Source organism: Perca flavescens, chromosome 3, assembly GCF_004354835.1.
Source record: "Perca flavescens isolate YP-PL-M2 chromosome 3, PFLA_1.0, whole genome shotgun sequence".
NCBI lineage: Eukaryota > Metazoa > Chordata > Actinopteri > Perciformes > Percidae > Perca > Perca flavescens.
The window spans coordinates 38,775,664-38,798,534 of NC_041333.1; the positions used below are offsets into that span (position 1 = coordinate 38,775,664).

Consider the following 22,871-nt stretch of genomic DNA (forward strand, 5'->3'; position numbering starts at 1 on the left):
TTATCTGTGCATTTATATGGAACTAAGCTTTAGGAGCTTTCCATCTTTTTCTCCTCCCTGTTATGTTGCATTCGGAAATCGATTGTTTTTTGCTGATAAAATGTCTGCGGCCGGAAACAACAACTGCGGTGAGTTGTTCAAAACCTTTCTTTTTAGTAAACTCTGGGTACATAAACAATGTTGTCAATGCTTGCGTTAAGGTGTAGACTCACGTACATTCACAAAATTACCCTAGGATGCATTTTGGCGAGAGTTACGCTTTAAACACATTAACTGTTCAAGTCATTTTTTAAGCAGCAGCAGTCATGTTCTGATTAAAACTTGTCAGTTAGGAAGGTTTGCTTCTTTTCTCTGTCTTAAGTGACAATAAATTGAATATTTCAGCAATTTGACATCACCTTACTAAACTAAACAGTATAGGGATTTTTGTAAACTGTGTTTACCAGGTGATTAATTAAGAACAACAAACACTTCTTGGGCCCTCTGCAGCATTAGTTAAATAGGAGCTAGCAGTTGAACCCTGAACTCAGAATATTATATTACAGGAAAACAAACTGACGTTTGGGTCCCTCTCCTCTCTGTTTCTATAGTAACAGACAAACAAACGGAGAAGAGGGAGAGAGATGGAATAAAGTGAACAACCTGGACTATAAAACAAAAATAAGTAAATAAAATGTTAGCATTTAAATGTATGTTTCCACCAGACTCCATTTAAATAAAATAGCAATTTCCTGATTAATAAACACACTTCATTTATAGTTGATAGTTGTTATATTTGAGGTATTATAGTTTCTCATACTGTATGCCATTTATGCCAGTTCACTTGTGTGCAATGATGGAGACGGATGAACAGAGCCGTGCACATGTATGGAATAAATAACTATAGAGTCTATGTAAAGGATTGAATGAACAATAAGACATTAGGCAGAAAGGTTTGAACCCTAGTGCTACCAAAGCAGAAGGTAATAGCAGAACCATTAAAAGGTGAAGGAAGTAAGGCTAGTTACTGGTTTCTGCTGTTCTGCCAAAAAGTGATCACAGCCCCTACCTTTCCACTGAAAGGTTGTTTGATGGAAAGCCTGTCCCCGTCCCCTGCAGGTGGCCGGCGATACTGCAGTCTGATGTCGGTTGAATGAGCGGCACTGTGCTTTGATGTTTGTTTAGAGAGACAGCAGACTTTTTCCTTATTCCGTTTCTTCATTCTGTCTGCTTTGTGCGTTTGTGAGGAAAACGTGAGTATTGTACATGTGGAGTTTGTTGCGTGACCACATACAGGTACAATATATGTGTTAGTTTAAATGTATAGTTTAACTATTTAGATCGAAGTTATGTCAGGAGTTGTCACGTAAGCCTTATTTTCCTTTCTCCACGGCACGCTCATAAAGAGTCTACTTAGCTAATCATCGCCGTTAATGTGATAACGCCGGTTTATATCTCACTTCGTGTGTGTTTTAAGTGTTTGTATGTTAAGTTAACTTCTATAATATAGTGGAGGAGGTTATTGTGAAGTGAATTTCAGGTACTGTGCTCTGTAGGTTATGTGCATTTGATTACCTCGTGATTTATTCAACGCTCCATGTCTGTGGCCTATTTATAACATTGGTAACAGCTACAGCTAATATTTGTGCACTTTAAGTTTAAAGCTCCTGCCTTTGTTCAGTTAGTAACCACTGTTGATTCCTATACCCAGACGCAGCCTTACCTATGTTTCACCCGTTTCAATTGAAACAGACCCCGCCCTCCGAGGGGTCCCAACAGACCAGCAAAATCCCATTCATTTTCTCCGTAGGATATTGATTTTCAGCCATAATGTCTAAACCATCCAAGGTAGATTGACCACGAGCTACGAGGTTGTGAAACAAAAGTTTCTGCTCCTATAAAAGCCACAAGGTATGAAATCAACCTTGTTATTTGCGATCTTCTGGAGTAATACTACATTACCCACAATTCTAAGCAAAACACTGACGTCTCGGATTGGTCGAACTCGCGGTTACCATGGCAACGTTTACCGCCCCCGCGAACGTATAATACCAGTAGTTTATTTGTTTATATCTTTGCCTTTTGCCTGAGAGTGACCTCTTTCTTTGGTCCAGCATCTGTAACCCTTCACAGGATGCTAGCCAAAATACAGATTACCCGTCTTCAACTGAAACTGCTGGCAATAATGATGACCAAACATTGTTAGTAGAACAAGAACATGACGATCAAGATCCTACCGCTGAGACAGGTGAGGGAGATGCCAGGGAGAAAGCGAATACACACCGTGCCAATATGGACAGCTGAAAAATGCACAGTACCATTGAAAATACCTATCAAGAAATGCAAATGTTGAAAAAAAAGACAGTGGAACGACGTCATGAAAAGGTTAATTGCCATAGTCTGTCAGCTTGCAGAATGAAACCTTGCTCTCCGTGGCCACACTTCCAACCTACATGAAACAAACAATGGAAACTTTGTGGTGGAGCTGCTGGCAGAGTTTGACCCAGTGATGAGCGAGCATGTCAGACGAGCTGAGACAAAAGAGATTGCTGACCATTATCTGGGGAAAACGATACAAAATGAGCTGATCACTCTTATTGGAGACAAGACAGTGGAAGCAATAAACACGGAGTGAAACAATCCCATTACTACTCTGTGATAATGGACTGCACCCCGGACGCTGCACACATAGAGCATCTCTCTGTGACACTGCGCTTTGTCAAGTGCCAAATGGGTGCCGGGGCTACTGTTGGAGAGCATTTTGTCGGTTTCCTACCAGTGCTTGACACATCAGGCGCAGGCTAACAGATGTCTTCTTGAAGCATTTGGAGAAGTTAGGCCTGGATGTCGAAACATGCAGGGGACAGTCGTATGATAACGGTAGCAACATGCGGGGGAAAAATAGCGGTGTGCAGAAAAGGGTGCTTGATATCAACAAAAACAGCACTGTTCATGCCATGCGCCAGCCACAGTCTAAACCTCGTCAATGTAGATGCTGCGAAGTCAACAGTGGAGTCTGTGAGCTTCTTTGGGGTGCTGCAACGTCTGTACACCATTTTCAGCTCCTCCACACAGAGATGGGAGATTTACAAGACAAACGTACCACAGATGACCCTAAAGGCCATATCCAACCCGCGATGGGATGGGAATGAAAGTGCTGCGCTATCAGCTTCCTGCTAAGCTCTTCTCTCACTGGTCGATCATGCAACAAAAAAGGTATGTACGAAGTGTGTGTTATTTTTGCTTTGTGATAGACAGTCTATGATTTTAGTGTGTTAGGCTACTTATTATGGTGTTTTTAACCTATTTAAGAACTTAAACCAGACCCGGTGCTAGGATTACGTTGAGCTGTTTCAGTACAATGGACAGCGGCGCATGGCATTGTAAAGCGTCATTAAATTGTTGAAATTAAAAAAAACAACATTATTGTTATTATCAGGTGACAGTGAGACTGCGTCTGCTGCCAGAGGCCTTGAACAGGAGATAACGAGCTGGAAATTCCTGCTTACTGTCATCATCATGTGGTACAACATTCTACATGAGGTCGATCATGTCAGCAAGCTGCTCCAGAGCCCACCAGTTGGGATCGATGTGCTCCAGTACGAGGTGGGATATGTTCTTAAATTCCTAAAGGAATACAGAGAGAACGGCCTTTCATCCGCCCAGACAGATGCTAGAGACATGGCGGAAGAGTTGGAGATGCCAATGGTCTTCCCCACTACACCAGGCCCAAAACCCAAACGCCAGTCTCCGTACGAGCCCCAAAATCCGGATCCTTCCTTGACAGTGACACCCGAGGAAAAGTTCAGGAGAGATGTTTTCCTCCCACTAGTGAACTCTGCCATCACAGGCACTAGTGAGCGCTTCAAGTTGATGGAGACATTTCATGGTCTGTTTGGGTTCATTTACAGAAGAGAGGAAATGAAAAGGGCCGTGGAAAGTTACACCCTCAAAGAAAGCTGCGCAGATATTGAAAAAACCCTCGGCGATGTGGATGCTGAGGACCTTGTGCGCGAGATCTCGGCTGCTGTCACTGCCGTGCCAGCAAAAGAAACCACTGGCCTGAAGATTCTGAGCTACATCTACAGAAACAGATTAGTTGAACTTTATCCAAACCTCAGCATTGCTCTCCGACTCATGATGACAGTGCCTGTGACGGTAGCGAGCGGAGAGAGGAGTTCCTCTCGCTTGAAGCTAATAAAAACACACCTGAGGTCAACAATGCTCCAGGAGCAGCTGTCAGCTCTCGCTCAGATTTCCATTGAGCACGAGGTGACAAAATCGCTGGACAAAGATGAACTTATCAGGGCATTCTCAGCTCTCAAACACAGAAGGGTGGATTTCTAAAAAGGGCTCAGGTGAAATATACGCCCGCCGCCCGGTGAGCTGTCCACGGTGCTGAAAAAACGCGGAGCCCATTGTTATTTATAAGTTTGGTTCATTGTCAGTTAGACACTTTTTCTTCTTTGCTTTTGTTAAATAATTCAAGTTGAGGGGATGTTTTAGCTGGGTGTTTTTTTAAAGTCAGCTCAGACAGCTGAAAATATACTGCGCAAATCAATTAAGCAGAGAAGTTGGTGTCCATGAAAGGGCGAGGCTTATTCCAATGTAAAACGCTGTATAATTGTATATAGTTTTAATCAAATTAGGTTGGATTATTTCTATGTTGAGCTGCCTGTTCGTGAAGCTGAAAGTACACGTAATAAAATTGCTTTTTCTGCTCTATTATGTTTATGTTTTACGTGGGTAGGGCCCCATATTAGTTATTGAAACGGGCCCCCAGATGCTTAAGGCCGCCGCTGCCTATACCATTCATAATTATTAGTATAGCTCCTTTATCATTGATATTATTGTACTGCAGGTTAAATTGATATTCTTATTGTATTTATCTTTGTTTCTTTAGGACCACAAACTCAAACTACCAACACAAACTCAAAATAAAGCTCTGTTAACCAGACATACTACCTCTGGAGCCTGATTCTTTGACCGGAGTCAAGTCCATATCTGCCGCCTCAACCAGTTAAATCGTGGGAGGTCACATCCCTCCGTTTCATTGTTTCGTCCTCTAAAATACTGGATTTAAATTATAACTGACAGATTATAGCCCACAAGAACTTAACCAGTTTAAATACATTCTTTAAGAAGCAACACATCCATAAAATGCACATTTCCACTTGCCAAAAAGTGATCGTAGCTCCTAGCTTGTGTTTGAACATCGGTTTCTGCCTCTAAATGACTTCATTTAACGAATGAGGTTCATATCTGACAGATTATTGCCCACCCAGAACTTTCTACCAGTTGAAATACTGTTTTAAAGAGCCAATTAATCCAGTACCACGCAGTTTTCCAGGTAAATTGTGGACGTAACATTTGAACATGACGGACGGCGATCACTTTTTGGCAGCTCGTGCGTTGATTCAACTTTGACCCACGAGACTCTCTGCCGGTTTGAGGGGCACGTTCAAGAAATATCAGCTCTTTCTATTCTTGTTACCAAATGTGGAGGAAGAACTCTGATGTGTTACTGAAGTAAAAGTAACAATACTACAGTGTAGAAATACTCTGTTACAAGTTGTAAATGTATTTTTATTAAGAAGATGAGAACGAGCCAACAAGACACATGTTGATGTATTATTCATCACAATAATCTGCCTCAGAGACCAACTCACTCTGGAATAAAAAGTGACAAAACTAAAATATAAAACAGAAATACAAACATAAAAGCAGAGCTATCTCACATTCATTTCAAACATTTGTTTTCCAAATTTTAAATATATTACAATTTGATTCAAAATATAAATCAATCTTAGTAAAGAGAGTCAACTGATGAATGAAATCATGATATGATCAAATGAACAAATGATCTCCCTCAAGATGAAACATAGATTTTATTAAAAGCATTTAGAAACATTAGACTATATGATGATTGTTTATAGAAACATTTGTTTTCCAAATTTTGAATATATTACAATATGATTCCAAATATAAAAAGGACATAATAGTAAACCATAACAGTTGATTATTTTTTAGATGTTCCATATCATGAAGTGTTTTTAGTCCAACAGATCAAATGTTGATAATCCCAGAGATGAAATCAGATGAATGTTTCTGTGTTTGAGTCTCAGATCTGCTTCACAGTGCAGAGTGTGTGTGATGGTGAACAGACTGAACTTTGATTTCAGCAGCTGATCTTCAGTCAGTGATTCTGTCCACAGGAGAGACTCTCAGTCCTGCAGAGGACACCGAGACACTGAGGAACCAGGAGAGACTCTCAGTCCTGCAGAGGACACCGAGACACTGAGGAACCAGGAGAGACTCTCAGTCCTGCAGAGGACACAGAGACACTGAGGAACCAGAGCCGAACGCAAACCCAGGATAAAGAGGTTGAGTGAATGTGGTGTTGAAGGTGTGGAGGTGGATCAGTGAGTCAGAGGAGACTCTGTAGAAGGACAGAGAGCCAGCAGGAATGTCCACATACACTGCTACTCTGTTAGAGACAGAGGAGGAGGAGATGGATGTTCTTCTCTTATTGTGACAGACATAGTAACCATCTTCATCAGAGCATCTTAGTCTCCAGGACTGATCATTCCTTCCAAACACACAGTCTTTACTGTCTCCTTTCCTCCTGATTCCTCTGTAACTCACTGATATAGAAACATCTCCTCTCCTCTCGACCTCCCAGTAACAGCGACCAGTCAGAACATTTCTACACAGCAGCTGACCCCAGCAGTCAAATCTGTCTGGATGACGAGGATATGACTGATACTCCTCCTCCACATGTGTCACCTTCCTGTTGTTGTCAGACAGTTTGAGTCTTCTGTGTACTGTGTTTGTGTCCAGTTCCAGTTCACAGACATCTGATGGAGAGAACAAGACACAATACAGCTGCAGGTTATCATCTGATGATTTATTAACAACTTTACTGACAATAACTGAAAGAAAACCATTCAAACGTTCATTTCATATTCAGCTGTGAGTGATGTTTAACAATCCAGTTCTAACAACATCAACAGTTAGTGAACATGAGAGTCAACATGTCAACAATGTTCAGCTTCTTGTCCTCGTGTTGACCCGATGATGACAGCTGATGATCCAAATCTAGAAACATGAACTGAATAAAGTCTCACTAATAAAACTGTCACATCTTCTTCTACTGCAGCACAAAGCAGCTCTCAACCATCTGCTTTCTAAAACTGCTATTAGCTGATGTTACCTTTATAGAAATACCAGTTTATGTATGAAAAATGAGTATTTATGGTATGTTTGTGTCTGTGTGGTATATCTGATACCAGGTCTCCCATCAGGGAGGAACTGGAAGATAAATCTACCTCAACTCACTTTATTCACCTTTTAAACATCTTTGTGACATTAATTATGCCGTGTTGTGTTTATGAACTGTGAGTTTTTCCAACGTTTATTTATTAAAAACATCCAGAGAAGAAAACTGAAGGCTACTTGAACACAACAACTTATGTGTGAATAAAAAATAAAGAAACAAAGTTAGCTTTCTGTTGGCTCGACTGTTGATTAATGGATTTATGTATTTATTAGTTCTGTTGGATCAACGTGTTCAGTTTGTTCTGTTTGTGGATTTTAAATTAATTAATTAAATCCTAACATCTTTCCAGCCACAAAAACAGAAACTTATCTCATAAGAGAAATTTATCTTCGTACTTCAGGCAAGAAAATCTAAAAATCACAAATACTGTTAAATAAATATAAATAAAGTGTTTTATTTTATACAGTTAACTACATGAATAAATGGTGTTTCATTTCATAACTGGGTAAATACAATGAAAACTACATTTCCCATAATGCTTTGTTTTGAAGTGAAGTGTAATGTATTTTCAGTGGAGTAATCTAAGTGAATTATGTTCTGTATAGCTACACTCCTATCCAATCAGAGGACTTTGTTGGGGAGTAGAAAAGAAAGGAGGAAGTCAGAGAGGAGATGTAGAGCACGTTGGAGGGAGAAACATGCAGTCAGCAGAGGAGAGAAAAACTAAGTTTAATGTCCAGCTGACTCATGTTTGGAGACTAATGGACTTTTAAAGTTTTGGTACAAGTATCATTATTGCAGCTAACAGTCGTGTTCAACTCTCAGTTTGGTAACTTGTTATCCTGTAGTTTTAGGTGAAGTTCAGGCAGGTTAGCTGTGTTTTTGTTTCCGCTAGCTTTGTAAAAGTGTTAACTGTTAACTGTTGATGTTTAAGCTAGCTCCGCCGTGAGGGACAGTCAGCTGTTAACACCAGCAGCAGCTTTCACCGAGGACCGGGAGGAACCAGGACTTCTCTGGAGGACTAGGACTGTGGTGGTGCCAGAGTTTCTTTTCCTGGTGCTATGGGGTTGCTCCATGTTTCAGTGAGGGTGATCTGAAATTTAGAGTTTCTCCACACAGATACACACCCACCTCTGACGCAGTTTACTAAGCGAGTGAACGAGAGAGATTGATTTATGTATTTTAACTAAAGTTAAAACTAGAGTTGCCGAGACAACAGCACCATAAAACTGTGATTAGCCCACCGAACATATTTCAAATAGCAGCCACCAAGCCGGGTTTAGACAACCATTACTGCAGCTTTCATACAGTAGCTGTTATTGTAGAAGAGTAATGCAGCAGGCCAAATACACCACACACAGCTTAACACACACATAAACACACACACACACACACACCAATCCTCACACAGTATTCATACTTGCACACATGGTCAAAATAATGTAGCCTAGTCATATCTGCACCGCCTATGGTCTGGATTGAATATTGCAATAACAATATTATTACAATGAATAAACCAATGTTAAAGGCCAGATTGCTTGTTGGCCAACATTCTTGTATTGAACCAATTGAACATTAAGTTGAACATGAAAGGGAGTTATAGTTTAAATTGTTAAAGTTTTCTACTGATCTTTTCTTCCAACTATCTCAAACAATCTCTGAGTGTCTTTCGTGGTGTGTTTGTTGCGGCATTTGATATCGAGATGAGGATGAAACAACTTATTGGCCTCATTTATCAACCGTATCAAACGTAGAAACCAGATATGAGTGCAGAAATCATGTTATGACAGGCTTTATGTATGATTCATGAAACGTTTGTATCACACCAATCAGAGCGTAAGAATGGTCTTACGTTGATAAATGCAGCGGCTGGAAACCATCGTCATTTAAATATCACGGCCCAATATATTCTGGGTTTTGAGGCCTCTACAATTTACGACATGGTGAGACGTAATCCGGCTGAGAAGCGGAACTTCTCAGAGGTGGAGATTGAAACCCTGATATCTCAGATTCATTTTTACTAACGTGTGTACTATTTGGCAGCCTGAAAACTGTTATTAAAGGCTGGAGAAAGAATGGGGAATGGAAAGAGATCACTGATGAGGTCAACAGTGTTGCCGTAGTAAATCGGACTCCAGCTGAAGTTTATCTAATTTATACATTTGACATATGTATTCTATAGTCCTAATAGTAATATACAGGCTTCTATCTCTTAGGCCTACATGTAGGTGTGCTTATATTTGAATAAACACACAGTAGCGAAGTTTATGCAGTGTCTTTTATTTTACTTGTGTTTTTTTCATGAGTCAGAACTAGGCAACAGCTGAGGGAGAGCGCTTGTCTTCCGACTCTACTCGGCTCTTTTCTTTTTCGTTAAAGCGTAACTCTCCCCAAAATGCAACTTAGGGTCTTTTTGTGAATGTACCCGAGTCAAACCTTCCTTTAAAATCATAATTAGGACGGAAGAAATAAGTGAAAAAAGAAAAAGTGTCAATCTCCAAGTGCGTCTGAGCGGACTCCATAGGAGAAAATGTCATTCTTATATGAGGCTCCTTTTTCAACTACAAGGTCAATATTGGTTTTCACTAACGACTAAACAACAAATTCTCCGTGCATTTATATGGAACTACCGTATTTTCTGGACTATAAGTCGCACTTTTTTTCCTACTTTGGCTGGTCCTGCGACTTATAGTCAGGTGCGACTTATATATCAAAATATATATAATTTAACATGTTTTTACATGTTTTACACATTACCGTCTACAGCCGAGAGAGGGCGCTCTAGGCTTGTGACAACTAGAACGCTCCTCCTAAAGACAACTGAGAAAGAAAAGAGATAACAAACTGCAGGTAGTAAAATATGCAGCCCCGAAAACGGTAATCGAGCAGCAGAAAGAGAGTTTGGAATGAGGGAGAAACTTATGAGGGAGACTCGGCGAAAAGGTGACTCTTACTGCAATGAAGAAAACAAAGAAAGCTAATCAGCTAATCGTGGGCTGAAAGCAAGACGGCCAGAGCTGGAGGAACGAGTCGGGAGGGGCTCGTTCACGGTGCAGTTACGTCTCCACGCCTTTTAATACCTCCGTGCTCCACGCCCTGGTAGCTAGTTGTTCTGTGTGCTATTGTATAGTTCAATAACTGTTAATGTGTTACGTTAACATACCGGACACCTACCGTATTCAGCGTATTGTTCTGTGTGCTATTGTGTAGTTGAATAACTCTTGTATTTATATTCTAAATAAATGCGACTTATAGTCCGGTGCGACTTATATATGTTTTTTTTCTCTTCATGACGCATTTTTTGACTGATGCGACTTATACTCCGGAGCGACTTATAGTCCGAAAAATACGGTAAGCTTTAGGAGCTGTCCGTCTTTACTCTCCTCTCTGTTACCAGTGGGTATGTGCTATATGCGGCGAATAGGGGCGCAACACCAGGGGGGCGCCAAAGCGATGGTTAAAAAAAAAAAAAAAAAAAAAAAGAATTAAAAATGATTTTTTATATCTAGCTGCTTTTGTGCTTTTCGAAATCATTTCGAAATCATTTCTGCATTTCCTCAATGTTATTACATAACACTGTAGAGGACTAACAGGCTAGAGAAGGTGCTCTATGTCATAAGATTCCATCATAGAATGTTAACATACTGTAGAAGAGGGAGCTCCCTACTATGGCCACGACAAGACCCGGGCTATTGAAGGGCGGGTCTTGGCGTGGCCATAGTAGGTTTCGTAACATCGTGAGCGCTGAGCGAGCAGGTACAGTAGTGAGTTGTCGTTTATGGAAAAAGATGGATAAAGCAAAAAAGCTGTCGGGGGCTAAAAATAGAAAAAAAAAATACAGGCTATAGTTACATCTGTTGGGTGACAGGAAAATGAGATAACATGTCAAGGGATGCAACAGCAGTTAATTAAGTGGATGGTGAAAGGCAACAGGTAGGATTTAAAGTGTGACGTCTGTGTTTGGAGGCTTGTAAATATTCATGTTAACAGACTAGCTAGCGTTAGCTAACACTGGGAATGTAACAGCCAAATGAAGGTTTACGGCTAGCTTAGAATATGCAAAACTGAGGTTGCTGAGTTGAAAACTGGAAAATATAAGTTAGCATGTACAATAGATGACAAGAATCTGGAAAACATAACTAATCTAACATTAGGTGGAAGTGTAGGGGGAGCCACTTGATACCAACAGATTCATTTCTTCATATTATTAATATGGAAAACTAATATGGAAAATCTATTACATAATGTTTGTTTGACAATATGTCTTAGTGGAGAAGAACACAGGCAAGGAGTGAATGAGACAGACATGAGGTGATGACATCAGGTAGGAGGTCTGTTAGTTAGACCACACTAAACTAAATGTCCAGTATGGTTTGAAGTTCTGTTGACCAACCTATTCACGGTGTCCTTTTTGGGGAAAGAATAGTGCAGACAGAGATGGAAACTATAACAATTAGCCTCTGTCTGACAGCGGGGACGTAGTAAACACATCAGAACGCAAATTTAAACATCCGCAACGCATGTGCTCGAATGCCATCAATGATGATTTATTTATTGTAATGAAAATACAGTACAAGAAAAAAGTGGGCTACAATAATGTGGTTGCCAACCATTAATGTTGAGCCCGTACATTAATGGTTGGCAACCACATTATTATAGCCCACTTTTTTCTTGTACTGTATTTTCATTACATGGCAAGATGGCGGCGAGCGGAGAAACCAACTGAGCTAAAGTGAGTTATTCAAAACCTTTCTTTTTAGTAAACTACTGTGTACACAAACAATGTTTTCAATGCTCGAGTTCAGGTGTAGAGTAGGGTGGTGATGGCGCACTGGATATGACACATGCCTTATAAACCGAATACCGAATCCTCCTCCCATCCTCATTCCACTAACACAGTAAACACATTAATAAAGTAAACAGCATCCACAGCCTCTAAAATAGTTAAATGTAACAACTTAATGTTGAATTCACACGCTCTTTTCACATCGTAGGAAAGCACATCGCTATCGCCAGCTCAGTGACTATTTTGTTTGGCAAAGTTTTGCTAACCAGTGTATGATGAAGGCATGTTGGGTGGGTGAAATTAGAAAGCTAACGTTAGCTAACGAGCAGCAGCCAGCCGTTCAGTCACTCTGCTCCCACTGTAGGGAGACTCATTTACCGAGAGAACAGCTGACAGCCCAGGAGAGGTTCTGTCTGGTTAACACCAGTTTTTAGCAGTGACTGTCCTTCCTTTGCTGTACCTGAAGTTGCTGCATTCTGGCTGCTGTCTGAGATTCCTTCATGCACAACTCGTATTCTTCCAGATGTTTCATACGCAAATGTTTTTAATGGCGGCCATGTTGTATATTGTTTAGGGTCCTCGCCACCACCAGACCAATCGGCATTGCAAAGCTTATAGGTTTCGGTTCGGTGGAAAAAAAATTCTAAGGTACGGCAGAAACTGAACCCCGTCAAAAAGCCCAATATTCAGCCGAATCTGAATCCGAATCCTGGATTCAGTGCATCCCTAGCGTAGAGCCCCTGGTGATACTTGGAGCAAAGTCTTATGTTGTGTCGAGCCTTCTTAGCAGCAAAAAGCTACACAAGCACAAAAGGCCATTTGACCTAAAACGAAAATACGTTCTCCGCAGTGGGGGTGTCACTGAAACAGCCCAACTGTGTAACATCCTGTTGTGTTCTTAAACCCCAAACAAAGCACAAGTAGAATTTATATTTCACAGTTACTGTTTTCCATCAGAACGTTATAGATCTCGACGTTTCCGACTGCTCTTGAAGGCAGCTTAATTTCACAGGAGAGAGAGAAAGAAAAGAGACGAGCGAGTGTTTTGTTCTTGGAGGAAACAGTTCAGTGCTTGGTTTTCATTTTTTTCCCCTCAGAGGCAGTGATGTTTCCTGTTTCCTGTACGGGACTCTCCCACCGCCTCAAACCAGAGCTCCAAACACACTGACAAGTCTGATCTCTGGTTACATGATTGGTCACCGCAGCATTACATGGGGATGAGTCGGTCTGGTGTGTTGCAGCTCTAAAGGATTTAAGGATTTGTTCCACCAACTTAAGAGCCCCAAAGGTTAAAAACCAAAGTGCTTCGTTACATTTGGAACATTTAAAAAGGTTAAACTGGTTAAATCCCAAAAATATAAATAATGTTTAAAGTAACTGTTTTATATTTGATAAGCTAAAATCGTCTAAAGCATTGGTTAACTCTGGTGTGTTCTTGTGAGAGAAAGAAAGGAGTTTTATTTTATTTTAAAGGGTAACTTACCTACGTACAATTTAAGTCAACTGCCAAAGTTTCATATTTAAGTGATAAAGGGATTAGAGGACACTTGCTTTAAATGTATTCAGACGCGTAACTATCGGTAAGCAGGGTAAGCGGTGCTTATGGGCCCGGACCAATCAGGGGCCCGCAACACTGGAAGATATTGATTGACAGCCGGGGCCCCCTATCGCATTTTCATTACTTGCGACAATCCCAGCAGTCCCCCCTGCAGCCACTGACCAAGCGGGAGTGAGAACAGGTCAAATTAATTTCCTAGTTTCTGTTATGAAGACAAGACGTGTGTGTGACTCCAACATCTCACATTTACCAACAAAACGTACAGCGATAGACCGTCCTGCCAACATGGAGACATTTTAACATCAATGTACGCTGTCACTGAAGCTGCTGCTGTTTCAATACTGTCGGCTCTCTGCAGCGGGGGGGCTGCTGCTCCATTTCCCCCGCGACTGATGCACACACACACACACACACACACACACACACACACACACACACACACACACACACACACAATCACACACAGTGGATGCAGGAAAAAAAGCAGATGAGACGTAAACGATGACCTAAATTGAGGACAGCTACGCTCGTTATTCTAAGTGCAATGATAAGTTAAAGTCCAATAAGTCCTTTACCAAACCGTATGAATGTGTGTCCCAGCCCAGGATAGGAAATTAACTAACAATGTAAAGATCAACAAGCCACTGATAGTGACATATATGTTCACATTTGATTAATTCAATAAATTATTATTTTTTGTCTTAAATCCACCAGCCACTTTCATATTATACCAACATTTGCAGCATCCTGAGCCTTTTTGGTAAGGTTCCCTAGGAAATATCAGCTCAGAGTAATTAATTAATAGTAATAATTGTTATTCCCCAAAACAATATATATATATATATATATACATACTATACTTTTTGCAGCTTTCACTGTGTTCTACAACTTCATTGCAACAAACATACAAAAGACATTGCAACTTTTATCACAGTTTTTTACAAAAGCTCCCGTGAAATCAGGCATTTTGGGCCGCAACAATCTCAAAAAAGGACGTGAAATCCTGGAAGGATGTCCTTGTGTGTTTTTTCATGTGTTATGATGCGCATTCACCCGTGTTTTTGATGTTGTGGTGCACGTAGGCTACTCCTGATTTTGTCAGTCATCTCATCTCTTATATGCAGTGTCTCTATGATCCTATCCTGTCCTATTCATGGTAGCCTACTCGTGGACATTGCGCCATCATCACGTGCTATAGTAGGGGGGCCCGCCTTGATAATCCTGCTTAAGGGCCCGGTGTTGGCTCGTTACGCCACTGAATGTATTGGTAGCAATCATTTTCTCTAAGGGATTTTTAAGTGCATTGGCACATGTTAAGAGTTTTATTTGAGACTGTAAAAGCAGTAAAGATGTTTATGTATAACATAAAGGGATATCTTGAAAAAAAGACTAAAACAAAATATTTGAATACAACACAAAAAGATAATCCAGAATAGTAAAATACATTTGTTTGTGTTATACATTTTACCTGGCTGTCCTGAACATTTCATTTTACTACGGTTTACATTTAAAATACTTGACATTTGTTTCTGGGGAAATACCGATATAGCTCATAGTGTGTTGGGTAGTTCAACAGTGGAGGCACCGTGCTATTGTTTCTTGATTATTTCTTCATAGTTACTTATGCCTATAATAATAACATCCACTGGTAAAGGGAGATTTAGCCAATTCAACATCTACTACTAAGCACTCAGGATCCTGTTCAGTAAAACATTGAAATAGAAAGTAACCTCATCTTATAATATACTTCCAGCGCCGGGAAGGGGTTAAACTAGTGTAACACACAGCTGAGTTCTCTTAGAGCAAACTTAAAACACACTCACACTTCCTCACACCAGGTCTCAGTCTCTGTGGTCCACCATGGTCCACCCTGCAGGAAGAAACAAAGACGTAATCAACTTCAAACTCCAGGGCTGTGGATAATTTCAAGGTTTAAAGGTGTGAAATGAGACGAGAGAGACTACGTTGACTCTGCAACTTGTTCAAGTCAAAGTCAGGGCAATGCTGCTAAAGCTGTCACGGTGTGGTTACACTTAAGCTCCATACACATGATACACGATTTTCAGAGCAAAGCGCAGAGAGCAACGTCCTTTCCATTATCTCATTGGTTGCACCTTCGAAAGATCAGCAGCAACTAGGTCAAAGTTTAAATAACTTGAACTTTAAGCGGAGCACAGAGCGGCAAAATCTGAGCCGTGGTACGCAACGCCAGGGGTAGCACAGTACATAGTTGGACGCCACCGCCCCCCCGTAGGAAATCAATGGAACAACCGCCGCAGAGCCGCCTACACATGATAGGCGGCTTTACTCTGAGACATGTACAACAGCATTCTCTATGCCCTGATGACAAACTGAAAGGCTGGAGGTTTGGAGGGGTTTTCATTTAGTTTGTGTGTAAAATGGTCTAAATAAATGACATGTAAATAGGATAAAAAGGTTTTGCTTTTTTTTCTAACTTAATTCAATTATTTTATAAGCTACCAAAAAAGGTCCCGTTTGGTACTGGTACCAAATTTCAGCTACCTGTAACGCTACAAAAGTTGATTAGGAAAAGTGAGTACTCAACTTGAAAGTATGTTGCATAAAAGTGATATGTAAGTTGATTAAATCTTATTTTGTTAATGCCCATCGAATCATCCCGGACCTTTGACTTTGAGGAAAAATCAGTATTTGTGTTATAAGATTGAGAACCCCTGTAATACACCTTCACTTAGATCCTCCATTCAACAAGAACCAGAGTTTCTCAGTTAGTGACAAAAAAAACAGTGCTCATCCATCCATACCTTAGAGTGTCCAGTCTCCAGTTTGGATCTTCCAGTAAAGTAGAAAGCAGCTTCACTCCTGAGTCTCCTGGATGATTGTAGCTCAGGTCCAGCACTCTCAGATGGGAGGGGTTGGATCTCAAAGCTGAGGCCAGAGAAGTACAGCCTTCCTTTGAGATCATACAGCCTGAGAGACTACACACACACACACACACACACACACACACACACACACACACACACACACACACACACACACACACACACACACACACACACACACAGTCAAATCAGGTACGACCCGGCCACAACCCGGGAGCAATATATAACAACTATCCTTAGTGCTAGAAATGGGTGGGGCTTTACAGTCCAGCTGTACACTACAAGAACTAATGGTGTGTAGCTACTTTAAATTGTCATTGTACATTAGAGAGAGAAAGATAAATAAACCTTATTTTATAATTGTTTTGCAGTGATTACATTCTAAAGCTCAAATAAATAATCAGATGATTTTTTGGAGACTGATTTATGTTCCTCTGTATTTATTGCAGCAGCTAGATAAGGAAGGTTTATGCTAGTATCGATTTTTGACTGGGAATGCATTTAATTGCTCCATCCTGCTGTTGTTGAAGCTGCCTGTACAAACCCAGCGTAATTAGTGAGTCACTAATTTTAGGCTCTGAGCTGAATGCTAAATATAGCCTATTTTGCATTGCTTCTAATGCTATTTCTCCATTCTGACTTACTGTGCATTGTGTAGGACTTTTATGTATCTGTATGTGATGTCAACATGCCTATCCTGATTTGGTCTGGTTTCCCCATGGGCAAGTTACTGTCACTGTATTTGATGTTGACTTTAATTATGTGAAAAATGTGTAATGTTACTGGGGAAGATACATTCCGGTGACAAAGACACTATACTATTTAATTTAATGTATTTTTATATAGCAGAAAGGCCTTAAAAGCTAATGTTTTAATTTATTTATTTTATAACTTACTGTGAGAGAGACAAGGTATTGTAAGACATATATTGTCATACTTTTGTTAAAACAACTTTCCACTATATGATCACAGTTAAAACAAGTTTAATAAAGAGCAGAACTCCTGATAACTGTTTCTATGTCTGTCTGTGATGTGGACATGCCTATCCTGATTCAGTCTGGTTTCCCCATGTGCAGATCCACATACACAACGTAGTGAGACTGTCAAAAAGGGGATCGTCACATCGGCTTGAGCCTTCCTCAGGGTGTAGCGAAGGTAAGCTGAAAAGAGTAAAGGAAGCTAAAAAGAGAACACAACAGAGTAGCTGAGCTTCCGCCAGACAACTCTGACTTGCTTTTAGATGTTGCAGAGTGTTTTGCGAAATAAAAAAGGGCAGGACAGCGAGCTGGCCTTCTTGTTGTTGGACTATTAAGTAATATTAGCTGGTTGCTATGTCTTGTGTTGTTGCACCTTTGGCTCTGTTAGCAGAGTTGTTGACTCGCTAGATTTCAGTTACAAGTAATGTCATCATAACAAATGCATGTGTAGAGGTATCGATATTTATGATAGCAGTGTAGCAGTATGAGTTGAACTCCTAACTACCTGGCACTCTTTTGACCAATCACTGCCTCAGGGCCCTGTATAAAAGCAGCTAGTTGTCCTCCTTCCGCCCTCTCTTGCTCGTTGGTGACGGAAGTACTCTGCACTTCCGGGTCGCTCACTCCGTGAGTTGTCTTGCTGCGCTACAGGTAGGGTAGCGGCTTGACAACCTTCACACTCATTGTCACTGTTATTTTGTTACCGTTATTTATTATATACTGAACGCTTGTAGATCTTCGGTTGTCGGGTTGTCCTTCACCTTACCTGTTGAACAGCGGTGAATGAAAAGTGAGTAACACTGATAGCTGCTGCGGTTTGCATGCTCGGAGCTGCCTCCCTCTGGGTCTACTACAACTCTGCTTGAACGGTATGTGGGCTAAATGGGGTCAGATTTATTCGTTAAACTTATTTGGTGTTAATTATTATTTTCTGTAAATGCTAGGAACGCTGAAGCTGCCAGAGATCCCTGTTAACTGCTTAGCACTTCAACTACAGGCTGCTGTTTTGCCTAAGAAGGCTTTTGCTGAGACTGCTGCTGTCTTTTAAAAGAGTATCGTAACCATTGCTGCACGCGTGTTTTGCCTTCACGGCTACTGGGCCAATGTCTGAGCCACCTGTTTTACATGAATGAATGTAGCTGAGGTGTTTGGCTCCCTACATTAATTTGGTTGATTTAGTTGTTTCTTTCTATACTTTCTTTCTATTTTTCGTTTAGTTAAAAGTTGTAGTCATATTTTGTTTTCTTTTCTTTAGTGAGTGTTCTACTTAAAGCTTGAGTTTCTTTGGTTATGTTATTGTGCTAATTATAATTAGTGTTTTGTTTCTTTTGAGTTAATTGCAAAGTCTTTTCTTTGGAATTCTTGTTTTGTACGGCCTCCTGGAGCCACTAGTGGTTCTGGCCTTTATATTGTATTTATATTGTGTTAAATTTCTTTCAATTTGTTTCTTTATAACCTTTTTATATTGATTTTGGATATTCCTTTTGTGGAGTGAACCCCTTTAATTTTGTGTGTGTGTGTTTCCCATTTATCTCCCCATTTTTAGTTGCTGAGAGCCGAAGGTGGTGGTGTTTGTGTCCGAGTGGTGGTATCTCCTTCCATGTGTTCTGTGTTTCCCCGTTTTCATTTGCTGTGTTCACTGTTGTGTTTTTGTGTGTTCACAGGTGACTTTCCCTGTTAATATAATAAAATATTAATGTTACAGAATGTTGCTTTAACTTGCATTGTTACTCAGGTCCTAACTGAACAACAACCTGAGAGTTTTCAGTCTGCAGTGTGGACTCTTCAATCCAGAAGACACCATCTTCACTCCTAAATCCTGCAGATCGTTGTTACTCAGGTCCAGCTCTCTCAGACTCGAGGACTGGGAGCTGAGAACTGAAGACAGAGCTTCACAGCTTCTCTCTGAAAGGTCACAGCTACTCAGTCTGAAAGGGATTCAATAAAAAGTAAATCCAATAATTAACAATGGAATAAAATAACTGCTCAGAGGGTGATACTTTTAAATGAACTGAAAACCAACCTGAGAGTCTCCAGCCTGCAGTGTGGACTCTTAAGTGCAGGAGACACCAGCTTCACTCCTGAATGCTGCAGGACGTTATTACTCAGGTCCAGCTCTCTCAGACTAGAGGACTTGGAGCTGAGAACTGAGGACAGAGCTTCACAGCTTCTCTCTGTCAATGTACAGCCACTCAACCTGACAGAGATTCAATAGGAAGGCCATCCAATAATTGATATATTAAGAAAATAACAACTTAGAGGTTCATAATTTTCAAATAGATGAGCACCAACCTGAGAGTTTCCATTCTGCAGTGTGGACTCTTCAATCCAGAGGACAGATGATCTACTCCTGAATCCTGCAGGTTGTTATTACTCAGGTCCATCTCTCTCAGACTAGAGGACTTGGAGCTGAGAACTGAGGACAGAGCTTCACAGCTTCTCTCTGTCAATGTACAGCCAATCAACCTAACAGAGATTCAATAGAAAGGCCATCCAATAATTAATATATGAAGAAAATAACAACTTAGAGGTTCATAATTTTCAAATAGATGAGCACCAACCTGAGAGTTTCCATGCTGCAGTGTGGACCCTTCAATCCAGAGGACAGATGATCTACTCCTGAATCCTGCAGGTTGTTATTACTCAGGTCCATCTCTCTCAGACTAGAGGACTTGGAGCTGAGAACTGAGGACAGAGCTACACAGCTTCTCTCTGTCAATGTACAGCCAATCAACCTAACAGAGATTCAATAGAAAGGCCATCCAATAATTAATATATGAAGAAAATAACTTAGAGGTTCATAATTTTCAAATAGATGAGCACCAACCTGAGAGTTTCCATTCTGCAATGTGGGCTTTTCAATCCAAAGGACAGATGCTCCACTCCTGAATCCTGCAGATTGTTATTACTCAGGTCCAGCTCTCTCAGACTAGAGGACGTGGAGCAGAGAACTGAGGACAGAGCTTCACAGCTTTTCTCTGACAGGGTACAGCCACTCAGTCTGAAAAGGAATCAGCAACAGATAAGAACACAGATATAAACAAACAAAAACAAATTCTAATTAAAGAAAAACTAAATTAATCTGGATAGTTGTGTGTGCACGTACAGAGCTTTGTTGGAGGCTTTGACGACTGGCAGCAGCCTTAGAAGAGCCTCCTCTGAAGCAGAGTATTTCTTCAGGTGAAACACGTCCAGCTTGTTTCCTGATGACAGTAAGATGAAGACCAGAGCTGACCACTGAGCAGGAGACAGTTCATCTGTGGAGAGACTTCCTGAACTCAGGGACTGTTGGATCTCCTCCACTAGAGAACCATCATTCAGTTCATTCAGACAGTGAAACAGATTGATGCTTCTCTCTGCAGACAGATTCTCACTGATCTTCTTCTTGATGTACTTGACTGTTTCCTTTTTGGTCTTTGAGCTACTTCCTGTCTGCGTCATCAGACCTCGTAGGAGAGTCTGATTGGTCTCTAGTGAAAGACCCAAGAGGAAGCGAAGGAACAAGTCCAGGTGTCCATTTGGACTCTGTAAGGCCTCGTCCACAGCACTCTGATAGAAACGTGTTGATTTGTCTCTGAACACTTCAGACCACCACGATGTCGACTGTTCTTCTGCCAGCAGGTTGACTTCAGAGTTGATGAATGTCAGATGGACATGAAGAGCAGCCACGAACTCCTGAACACTCAGGTGGACGAAGCTGAACACCTTGTCCTGGTGCAGTCCACTCTCTTCTTTAAAGATCTGTGTGAACACTCCTGAGTACACTGAGGCTTCTCTGATATCGATGCCACACTCTGTCAGGTCGGATTCATAGAAGATCAGGTTGCCTTTCTGCAGCTGCTCAAAAGCCAGTTTTCCCAGGGACTCAATCATCTTCCTGGTCTCTGGACTCCAGTGTTGATCTATCTCAGATTTTCCATGATACTTGATATTCTTCAGTTTGGATTGAACCACCAGGAAGTGGATATACATCTCAGTCATGGTCTTGGGCATCTCTCCTCCCAATCTGGTCTTCAACACGTCCTCCAGAACTGTAGCAGTGATCCAGCAGAAGACTGGGATGTGGCACATGATGTGGAGGCTCTGTGATGTCTTGATGTGGGAGATGATTCTGCTGGCCTGCTTCTTGTCTCTGAATCGCTTCCTGAAGTACTGCTCCTTCTGTGGGTCAGTGAACCCTCTGACCTCTGTCACCATGTCAACACACTCAGCAGGGATCTGATTGGCTGCTGCAGGTCGTGTGGTTATCCAGAGGCGAGCAGAGGGAAGCAGTTTCCCCCTGATGAGGTTTGTCAGCAGCACATCCACTGAGGCAGACTCTGTAACATCAGTCAGGATCTCAGTGTTGTGGAAGTCCAGAGGAAGTCGACACTCATCCAGACCGTCAAAGATGAACACAACCTGGAACTCTTCAAACCTGCAGATTCCTGCTTCTTTCATTTCACTAAAGAAGTGATCAACAAGTTCCACCAAGCTGTACTTTTTCTCTTTCAGCACATTCAGCTCTCTGAAAGTGAATGGAAATGTGAACTGGATGTCCTGGTTGGCTTTGCCTTCAGCCCAGTCCAGAGTGAACTTCTGTGTTAAGACTGTTTTCCCGATGCCAGCCACTCCCTTAGTCATCACCGTTCTGATTGGTTCATCTCTTCCAGGTGGGGTTTTAAAGATGTCTTCATATCTGATTATTGTTTCTGGTCTGTCTGGTTTCCTGGATACTATTTCAATCTGCCTGACCTCATGTTCTTCATTGACCTTTAAAGTCCCTCCATCGGTGATGTAGATCTCTGTGAACATCTTATTCAGAAGGGTTGGGTTTCCTCCTTTAGCAATCCCCTCAAACACACACTGAAACTTCTTCTCCAGGTTGGACTTGAATTTGGGGCGGCACACTGCAACACAAGCTCCTGAACAAATAAACAACAAATTATATCAGACAATCTAAACATTTAAAGGGGTTATAGAGTGATTAAATAGGGTATTTCAAACAGTTCCTTAAGGTTTCCGAGTAGGGTTTGTAACATTGGTTGGGACAACAATACAATCCCGTTTTTTTCCTTGTGAGTCCGACCTTCTCAATGCCACCTTTCCCTTTTCTTTTTTGGCTTTCCATTATTAGACTCACACACTGTCTGTTAGTCTGTTAACGTTATCAATAGTTATCAACTTCCAAATGTGCTGCCCATGGCACACACAGACACACAGAAACTCATACAGCCACACACACACACACAGACACACACGCACGTGCGCGCACACACACACACACACACACACACACACACACACACACACACACACACACACACACACACACACACACACACACACACACACACACACACAGCTGCCTGGTTGCTGCTGCAGACCACCGTACGGGTTGAGCAGAGTTTGACCAGCGGGAGGGCCCGAGGAAATATCCTCGGCTGGA

At 41.3% G+C, this 22,871-nt stretch overlaps 4 protein-coding genes across 14 annotated transcripts in view; 2 read left to right on the forward strand and 2 right to left on the reverse strand.

The window, feature by feature from the left end:
* LOC114552945 (heterochromatin protein 1-like) overlaps window positions 1-22,871 on the reverse strand; it is a 600,023-nt gene that overhangs the window by 552,435 nt on the left and 24,717 nt on the right. The window lies entirely within an intron of this gene.
* Window positions 1-22,871, reverse strand: part of LOC114553107 (NACHT, LRR and PYD domains-containing protein 3-like) — a 582,600-nt gene that overhangs the window by 549,331 nt on the left and 10,398 nt on the right. For 6 of the 11 annotated variants that reach the window (XM_028574247.1, XM_028574246.1, XM_028574248.1 and 3 more), the window contains 9 exons: window positions 20,550-22,347; window positions 20,271-20,444; window positions 20,005-20,178; window positions 19,736-19,909; window positions 19,467-19,640; window positions 19,198-19,371; window positions 16,386-16,559; window positions 15,426-15,472; window positions 5,548-6,836 (listed from right to left, as the gene is read on the reverse strand). In XM_028574247.1, coding sequence (XP_028430048.1) covers window positions 6,298-6,836; window positions 15,426-15,472; window positions 16,386-16,559; window positions 19,198-19,371; window positions 19,467-19,640; window positions 19,736-19,909; window positions 20,005-20,178; window positions 20,271-20,444; window positions 20,550-22,347 — 3,428 coding nt within the window. In that variant the 3' untranslated portion in view covers window positions 5,548-6,297. Of the gene's footprint in view, window positions 1-5,547; window positions 6,837-15,425; window positions 15,473-16,385; window positions 16,560-17,432; window positions 19,118-19,197; window positions 19,372-19,466; window positions 19,641-19,735; window positions 19,910-20,004; window positions 20,179-20,270; window positions 20,445-20,549; window positions 22,348-22,871 lie in introns of those variants that run through there. The other 5 variants (XM_028574252.1, XM_028574250.1, XM_028574249.1 and 2 more) reach the window with 5 other exon arrangements.
* LOC114553116 (zinc finger protein 271) overlaps window positions 1-22,871 on the forward strand; it is a 687,947-nt gene that overhangs the window by 33,314 nt on the left and 631,762 nt on the right. The window lies entirely within an intron of this gene.
* On the forward strand, window positions 890-4,388 carry LOC114553129 (uncharacterized). Its single transcript, XM_028574301.1, has 2 exons — window positions 890-1,232; window positions 3,419-4,388. Exon 2 carries the CDS (start codon window positions 3,499-3,501, stop codon window positions 4,324-4,326), a length of 828 nt encoding a protein of 275 aa, XP_028430102.1. The 5' UTR covers window positions 890-1,232; window positions 3,419-3,498; the 3' UTR covers window positions 4,327-4,388.

Bases quoted from the DNA above. Each gene is read 5' to 3' on its own strand.
- LOC114553129 (XM_028574301.1), top strand. From the start codon at position 3,499: ATGTGGTACAACATTCTACATGAGGTCGATCATGTCAGCAAGCTGCTC.